Below are 9,518 nucleotides of genomic sequence, written 5' to 3'. Positions count from 1 at the left end.
TGACAGCTGGTGCTAGTGGAAAACGGCGGGGAGGCAGATAATCAATCAATTTGGCTGCAAGCTACCAGCAGGGCTAGGAAACGGTTCAGGCAAGGAAAAGTGAACAGCAATTACCTTTTGCTTTGAAACTAGCGCTTCTCAAGCTAAGTCTTCCCAATCACGAAGTCGACGCACAAAGTTATACGGAATAACTTGAAATTATCAATCGTTAAAACGTTAAAATAAGGTCTACAGTAAACATGCATGTTAAACAAAAAAGAAAATATAAAATAAAATAGAAAACTCGCATTTTTTTCTGAATTTTTGTCGAAAATTATGAAAATTTCACATTTGCTATTCTGCTTTTTATATAACGGTTCAAAAATAACCATTTTCGAACTTCTACGGTAATCTTCCTTGCGGTTGAAAAATAACCATATTTCTACTTCTCCCCGAAAAGTCATTTTATGGGTTCTCATGGAGAACTCATAAAATGGCATTTCCCGGGAAAAGGTCAAAAATGGTTATTTTTGAGACGTAAATGGTTTAATAATTTCTAGCGTGTATGTGGTTTATCTATAGATGGAGACAATCAAAAACCTTAGTATTAGTTTGTTGTATCCATATATACACTCAGGCAAATTCTTATTATAATTTTCATAAGATGCATCTTATGAACCACTTTTTAGAGTGTAAAATAATGTTTCATAAGAGTCTTATGAAATTCTTTCAATTGTCATACGATGTTCTTATGAAAAAACGGCATTGTGATAAAATAATGAACACATTTATTCATTGCATCAGTTTTTTCATCATCTAACAGTACGAAGCAATCGCCAGTTCATAGTTATTATAGTTTAGCTTGAATGTTAAAAGTAATTGTTATCTCCGGAATGGTAAGTTCGATTTGGTGTTTTTGGTGTGAACGTTTAATATATTAGTAAACTAAAATACATTATTTATCTACTTTTCAGCAAGCTGGTCGGCAAACAACGCAAGGTCGAAGATCAAGATCCGGCAAAAAAACTTTGATGGAGCCGTCTGCTGATGGTGACCATGAATGATTTAATTTAAACAAATTTGGCAAACAATAAAGTGAATGTTTTCAGCATGAAATATCTAGAATTATTCTTATTAGAAAGTGATTTACTGTTTCCATAAGAATCTCTTATGAAAAGCAAAACCTCTCATTGCAGTAGGCGTTCATCTTCAGAATTCATTCGCATCATAAGACAATCTTATGAATTTCATTAATTTTTCTTATGGCGCCACTTCATAAGAGAATCTTATGGCATACATAAAAGTATTTTTCTGAGTGATAGGGCTTTTGCTACACCCACATACAAGAGGTCTGTTGGGCAAACATCAATGGTTTTTATATGCGGTAAAGGCAAAATTTAGCTGAAATGGTGTTTTAAACTCAAATGAATGCGTCTTTTCTCTAAAAAAGTGCCAATAAGTATATTTCGAATCATTGGCTAACAAGTGGAAATAATAAGGTGAATATTTGATTGACTAGCAGTGCAGAAACTAGCAGAAAAAAAAATGGAAAAAATCGCTATTATGTTCAACGGTTCCCCCAGATCTTTTGTTGAAGCTAAGTGTTTTCGTTGCGGAATTTATAAATATCTTTAGCAATATTTCCTGTGCATCCTCAGGAAACAGTCGTATCCTGTACAGAATCTTCATTTATCCAAAAAATCACTCTCGAAATCAGAAAAGAAAATTTTGTAACAAATAAACAAATGTACGAGCTTCTTAAAAATGTGCTGTATATTGAAAAACTATCAGTAGTTTTTGTTCAGTCCGACCAGTCGACTGAAGTTAGAGAGAGAGACGAAGAAAATACGCGAGAGTACCGCACTGAGAGAGCAAGACGGCTGCTCTCGCTGAAAGCGCCTAGAAAGCTCTAAGTTCTAGGCGGTTCCATCTGGCGCGAGCACGTGCTTGTGTGCTTGCTCGTCAGCGTATTTAAGGGCGCATTCTTTATGCGCCTAGGAGATTTGGGATGAATCATCCAAACGGATGAAAATCCTTGCAAAAAAAAGCGCCTAGGAGTGGGCTCTAGGAAGAATGACAGCTTGCTGTTAAATTCCTTAATAAAAAGCGCCTAGGAGTCAGTCGTAATCAAACCGTCAAACCGTCGAGATGGGATGGTAGTGTAAATATAATTTGTAAATAATAGAAATAAGTGAAAAGAAATAAAATAGTATAGAAAAGTAAAGAAAGAGTGTCTTGTGCTTCTTCGTTGCTTCGTTCCGGCGCCTTACTCCCGGGTCCAGCTGCCACATTCGGCTCTTTTCAGAGCCCCTCCATCTGAAAGAGTTTGGATCTCGGTCAACCAGGCGATCGAGATCCCCCCGAGCCTTGGCCGCCAGGCAGCGTCAAGAGGACCTGCCTCCACTGATGGGACAACCATGCGTGGTTGCCTCTTAAGGTCCAATCCCACGAGGGGAGCGGACCATCAGTGGTTGTTTTCCTAAGTGCTCACATCGACGTGGCCTTGGCCTCCAGGTACAGTCCGATTACTTGCCTCCACTAGTGAGACAGCCACCAGGGGTTGTCTAGAAGAGGCTCACTCCCGGAGGGGGAGTGAGTCCCACCAGTGGTCGTTTTGGCAAGCACCGCACCCACAGTCCACCAATGGATTTTCATGGACACAACAGTTTTCATAAACAAATTCGAAAACTAACTTTCTTCCTTCGAATCGTATTCATTTTGCATTATAAATGTAGCCGAAGAAACTTATTAGCAGGAATGTTTGGGACGTAAATAAAGTTGTTTATTATTCAGCATTCCTAGCATCGCCCCGTGCTGTGCGTCAGGAAGAAAAAGGTAAAAAAAGGGTTCTTTGATTGTGATTTTTCAAATAACAGGAAACGTAGCATGTCGTGGATGAATGGCGACTTCAACGTCGAGACGCATATGAACGTTTGTGACGTAGCAATCAAAACATTGATTAAACTTTTTTACCCCTATAAATAAATCACAAAGAGCAATGGTGGCTCCAGAGAGTGAAACACAAAATTTTTTTTTCTTCGTAAAAATCTGGCTATGAGGGAAAAAATGTGTAGTTGAACTTCCCTGGCTTTTCCTTGAAATATTAAAAATTAGTTTAGTAAGAAAGACACAATTTGCAAATTATAATAGGTATGTGTTTACCATTAAATTGAATCTTGGAAAAGTAGAGAGTGTTTTTTTTTGTTTTTTTACCCTTACTTGAATGACGGTTTCATAAACTAGCTATCGTAAAGTCGGCAAGTTTTGAAACTTAGCATGGTACCATCGGTTTGGATTTGGACGTAATAAATAAGAGTTTCTCCAGAGAGTTAAATATATCTTATTCAACGTTGTACTAATTGCACTGGTGTATAGGGCGCACCTGCATTTATTTAATTAAAAAAGGGATTTGATTTTACCGGAATTTGATGATCGGGAATTTCGGGGATAATTAACTAGACTTAATTAGCTGGACGAACTATATTGCACAAAAAGACGAATAAAAAACGCGATGGTTCGGACAAGAACAGAAATTTATATTTTTTGCCACGATCAACCGGAAACGAATACAAAGGGACGTGTGCGTACTTTTCTGATGGGCAGTTTATTGGGTTCTAAATCTATTGCCTGTACGATACAGGCACAGGGTTATTGGCGCCAGATTTTAGGCGTTCTATTTTTGGAGAGCGAGAGACAATTTAAATATTAATGAATGGAACAGAATTTTCGAACAGGGATTGCGACAACCGGATTTTCGTACAAACAGGATTAAATGTGCTTTGAATTTTGCACCGTTGTATAGGACGTATGTACCCTCATTTTTGGCCTAAAAATCACTTGGAGGTAGAATTGTGCAATTGACAAACCTTTGAATATAGAAGGAACATCGAAGCCCGTTAGAAATGTATTTAGAAAGGTTTTTTTTTATCAAATTAAACAATTTTTGAATCCTTTCATTTACGAAAAAAAATATCTTCGTTTATTGTTTGTCGGTTAACATTTAATTATCGATGATTTAAAAAAAATGTGTTCAAGTTTTATACCTGGTAATGGTTACCTTCTCAAAATCCATAGACTTGAGTATAAATATGATGTGTTTTCTATTCAAACAATTAATTATTAACTATTATTAACTCGTTCTGATACTTTTTATTCGCATAAACGAAACGTACATATTTTTTATTCTTAAACTGATAGATTAATATTTTATCACAAATACACTGCACTGTTCAAAACGTTTCTCCTCGATTGAACACACATTCAAAAATCTCTTGGAGTGTAAGGTTCGGAACCTTTTTCACTTTCATGCTCCACCGTAACCTCGATCGTTTCGGATGATTCAGAGTACGAGCAAGATGCAATTGCGTTCGAAGTTCTCAGTTCCGCATAGGAAGGTGGAGCCACTGTTGTTGAAATGTCTGCGATCTGCGGAACTAGTGGAGCAGACGGTTGGAAACCGACGAGTGCCTCCCGTTGCTTATCGATGATCAGCTGAGGATAGATGCTGTTTTCCGTTGACATTCCTTTGGTTCCGAAAACTATGGGAATTTTCATTGTTAACCGTTTTCGGGAGCGTATCGGGAATACGGTCACCTCGATTTCGTACTGCACTTGGATGATACTGCAAAGGTTCTGATCGCTTGGGATTCCGGCCCCAATTAAAATATTTTCCTCAAAGCGTGCATTTTGCCTTCGGGACACTTTGCCGATTTTTCGTTCCTCAAGAATCATACATTCTGTATGCTTGTCAACGTGAGGGATTTGACTGATAAAAGTGTCGATTCTTTGTAGCTTAATGTCGATTTCCTTAACATCAACACTGGATTGGTTGTTGACGTGGATGACCAGCTCTATTACTTCACCTGGTGCATAACCAGATCTCGGAATCGCAGCCGTAACAATCAACGGATCTGTCATGCCGAAGTAGAATGAAGTTATGGCTTCCGCTTTTCCCGGGGTCCCAAGAATATCGCTCCGCAAATTGAGGTCAAAATCACTCCTAACACTGATGGGCGTCTGGTAGATCAAGTCATGCTTCCAGGGACGTTCCAGCGCAATTTGAACCAAATATCTAATGAAGCCGTACTTGCCGTCCATCGAAGATGGAGCATTCGGAGGAATGGTACATGTAAAGGGATAACTATAAGTGCCAGCTACAACTTCCAATGGGTTTCCGACATCCGATCCCACCAGATAGTTAATGGTGCTGAAGTAATCTTCTCGTCCTTTGAAAAACGTTTTCCGTTTCTTCTGATCAACGCCATTGATCGCCTTAGCATCCCAGTTGGTGGAAGCACAGCCATTCATCCGGAGACAGATGCCTGTTAGGGGGAGATTTAAAAAAGAAATTTAAACCATGCAATTTTTTCGATTTGTATCTATGCTTTGTAAATGTATCCAAAATGTACCTAAAAAAGTGATGCTGAAGAACGAATTGAAAGCTTTAAAATGCCTTTTAATTTTTAAATGTTCAAACAAGTTTAAATTCGATCATTTCTGATATCCATAAAAATCCCATACACGTACTGATTGATAAAATCATACCTTTGACACTGATAACAAACGAAGATAAGGCAAGAAAATCACCGATTTTAATTCATAAGTTTCCAGCCTCTTTTGTTTTATGGGATGTGATAGCGTGAGTCACTGAGTATTAGTAGTATTATTATTTTATTTGTTCATGACTCATGATTGTCATTGTTTGGGTGTCAATCTGTTAGGATCAATATCATGATTCGGATTTGATTCCGTTTTCAGTGACAGCAGTGGAAACTACTGAATTTTTTTTTAAATTCTCAACCTTTTCATTTTATGTGCGTACTCTATTAAAACCGTCCAAAGAATTAATTTTAATAGATTACATTTGAAAAAATTTTCCAACAATTAGTGACCCTCTAAAACCTTACCACGCCCTTAAATAGAAAATGTTTACTAAAGTCCGAATTAAACAAAATACAAGCCTTATGTTAACCTACTTTTTGCGCAGAATGTTTCAAAACGTGTTAATCTAACAATCCATAAAAAATGAAAACTGTTTGGCAAGCAGTTGTCAAAAGCCACAACAAAAGAAGCTAAAAAAACATGAGAAAACTGGAATGGACATAGGTTTCCGAAAAATTATAATTTTGGTAGCCTCAGAAATAATGATTGGCAATTAGTTTTAGAGTACCTTCAACTATTCTGGCTTGATTTCTAAAAAAAAGATATTCTAAATGAGGTAGGAGAGATGTAATGTATGTATGTATGTTGGTCATCCACCATGGGTGCACGGATTCACCACAGTTTCTTCCTCAGTATGTGCACACATTTTTTAGATAATAATCAGTTTGGCAAATCTCCAATGCAGCGCGTATTTCAGACTTCGTATGAACAGCTATGGAGTAAATATATAGTGTTGGAGTAGTTTAGGGCTACCATACGTACTCTTTTAAGAGTACATGTACTCTTTTTCGATCGAAAAATGGGCGTACCCTTTTTTGTGAATTTTTACCAAATGTACTCTTTTTTTTTGCTGAAAGACATTTGATCAGAAAAACCAACGTATTTATTCCATTTTATGAAGTTGTTTCACATCATATAGTATAGAACAAGAATATTTCAAAAGATAATTTATAATTGTTATGGAAGTCACATAACCTCCAAGACATTGGCAGTATTTGATTGAATTGAAATATCTCGCAACCATCTCAGATAACACGAAATATGTACAGTAGAACCCCGCTTATCCGAGCTACGGTTATTCGAGCTTCCGTCTTAACCGAGCCACCATTTTCATACGAAATCCATGTAAAAATGTGTTTTATTATCGCGATGTATTGCTAAGCTATTAAATCAACGTTTTTTGTAAGTTTAAACTTAAGTCTAAACTTGCAAGAAATACCGATTACATAGAAAATTATAATGTATGTAAGAACCGATCTATGCGCTGTTATGATATGCAATGCAAGAGCAAAAGGATAGGGTTTGTAAAGTACCGAGTACCTGGATAAGCAGAGTTCTAATATCATACTTTTGCATACCATCTGGGTGCAAAGCTCGATAAATATATAGATCTCGTGTCAACTTGATGGCAGGGACAACGCGGGAGATCAGAAACCTGGAATTCGGATAGCCGGGGCTCTACTGTTTAATATTTCTCCTGAGAACTCATCCTGTTGGACCTGAAGATACGGTTGACACGTCGCACATCTTAGAACTTCGTCTCAACATCGGAACTGGTGCAGAATCTGTGAACGACAAGAGACCCGGTAGAACGAACAACGGAGGATAAGGTTACAGGAACGCTAATCACCTGTTAGCGCCCTTCAAGCGCGTTGAGCAACGTTTGGCGTGCTCTACCGATCTTTGAAGACTGTTGATACAGATGTTGTTGGCCGTTCTCGATGTTGACCCATGAGATGCTGCGACGATGTACGATAGTTGGTGATCTGGAATCGACAAAAGACCCGGTAGATGGGACGATAGGGGAAAAAGATAGGAACGCTAATCACCTATTAGTGCTCCGTTAGCGCGTTGAGCAACGTTCAACGAATACTCGATGAAGATGTAGTGATAGTGTAGGATATGATCTATTAGCGCTCGACATGTGCATTGAGTCACAGATATCGATGATGGTGAAGAATGACAAGACGTCTAAGGATCTGGAAGCAACAAAGACCCGGTAGATCGAACGATATGGATGAAATGATAGGAACGCTAATCACCTGTTAGCGCTCCATTAGCGCGTTGAGCACTTTCGGCGTGCTCTACCGGTCTTTTTAGCCTTTTCTGGTCGTCGGTGGTTTTGACAACCATCTCGCTGGGCTGTCTCTAGTCCTAAAAACGGAACGACTCCATCTCGATAGGATGAAGCTGTGCAAGGCGATCTAGTGGCCGCAAGGTGGCGGAACAGGGCCGGTATTTCAGCGACGACGGATTGTAACACCATGCAGGTAAGTCGGACGGCTGTAGGTTACTGGAGGGCTTGCTGACTGCATTGTGCACTCCCGGAACGGGTCTCCAACTGAACCCGTCTGTACCAATCTGGAGAGCAGTTGTCCGTTTAGCAGCAACAGTTCTCCGACGATGCAGTGGCGGCTTTGACCGTTGGGGTTTCTGGAACGATTCCGTTGGTAGAAGAGGTGCACCTAACTCCAGACAGGTACCAGAGAGCTGCTTGGCTAAAGGAACGATGTAGCAGCTGGATCCATCAGCAGCGTCTTCTACTTTGTCGTTGCTTTTGGCGGCGCTGAGAAGAGTGGCAGACAGCGGATTGTGTTGAAGGACGCAACCGACGAGCAGCGTATCCTTGAGCTCGTACCCTGAGTTGGGCTCACAGGATGCGTTGAATACTACGCCTTCATTTGTGGTTTTGCTGGCATCCTTGAGCAGGCGACGTATCCTTCGTCGTGGATTTGAGTGGTGGAGGGTTCAGCTTCCATTCTCTGGCTCCCATCGGTGGTTTCCATTGGCCGGAGCTCCACAGCGATCGTTTCTCGGGTTTGATCAACGGTGCGGTGGTGGAGCTGGAATCCACTTTGCCGGAAACTGTCCAGCCAAAGAAGGTGTCCACCAAAAACGGAGAATTATCACCAAGAGAGTGGCGTATGCCCGTGTTGAACTCATGGTAACATTCTCCACCGATGATCATGTCGATTGTTGCTCTGTTTCGCTTGACTCGAACTCGTCGAACTCAGAAGATGCTCCCTGCTTTCCAGTTTAGACAGCAAAAAACCTTTCGCTCTGCAAAATCGATCCCCGAAATCATCCCGGAACTCTAGATGACCTTCAAACTTATCCTCGTGATCACCCAGCTCGATGTCGTTCTGCACGGTCAAGAACAACACGTTGCATTTGTTGAGAGCCTCCAAACGAACCGAAACCTGGCAGCAATCCCGTTCATAGGTGTAGTCCGCGATGAACTTCTCCACCACATCTCGTTCAGCACACGCTCGTCGTCTCGTCAGAAGGTCCGCTGCTAACTTTTTCTCCGCCTTGCTAGTCATCACTCATCATGGACTGTCGTGTCGTTTAGTTTGGGCGCAAAATTTGCGGAATATTCCGTTGGCCAAGTGAAAATAGGCCACAATAGTGTTCCAAAGTGAGAAAATCACAGGGCTGGCCTACCTTGGTGTTTAATTTGTACAAACCACAGCTGCTAAGGCGCTCGAAAGATGGCGAATGCTGATTCCTCTGCTGGTCCGTGATGAGATGATGTCCTCGAATCCACTTCGAATGACCAAATGTTCGGGCACGGCCGATGGGGGGGTTCGGATTTCGGGGTATTTCTTCCCGTCTCTCGTCGACGGCATCCACCAACAGCAGGAATAAGGTAAGTCGACGATACTTACCCAAGCAACCAGAATTTCCTCAAAAAGGTTCCATAGAAGCTTAATCAGCTCTCGTTTGTGTTTGAAGAGAATGCTAATCAGCCCAAAATTTATGTTTTTAAAGCTACTTTCAAGTTCGTTTAGGTGGCTGTAGAGAACGCTATTCAGCTTCTATGCGCCGAAAAAAATCCGATTGACAGATTACTCTGACAACCAGATGTCAGTTTGCTA

General features: G+C 40.4%; 1 protein-coding gene across 1 annotated transcript; it reads right to left on the bottom strand.

The window, feature by feature from the left end:
• Positions 1 to 4,095: 4,095 nt before the first annotated feature.
• LOC129753217 (arrestin domain-containing protein 2-like) lies at positions 4,096 to 5,463 on the bottom strand (the record flags this gene model as incomplete). Its single annotated transcript, XM_055749016.1, has 2 exons — positions 4,096 to 5,300; positions 5,388 to 5,463. Coding segments are annotated over 2 exons (1,137 nt in total), but the record flags the coding sequence as incomplete, so codon positions are not given.
• Between the last annotated feature and the right edge of the window lie 4,055 nt (positions 5,464 to 9,518).

Source organism: Uranotaenia lowii, chromosome 3 (assembly GCF_029784155.1).
Source record: "Uranotaenia lowii strain MFRU-FL chromosome 3, ASM2978415v1, whole genome shotgun sequence".
In the NCBI taxonomy this organism is placed as follows: domain Eukaryota; kingdom Metazoa; phylum Arthropoda; class Insecta; order Diptera; family Culicidae; genus Uranotaenia; species Uranotaenia lowii.
Note: the sequence above shows the minus strand (reverse complement) of the source record. Positions and strands in the feature narration are given on the sequence as shown.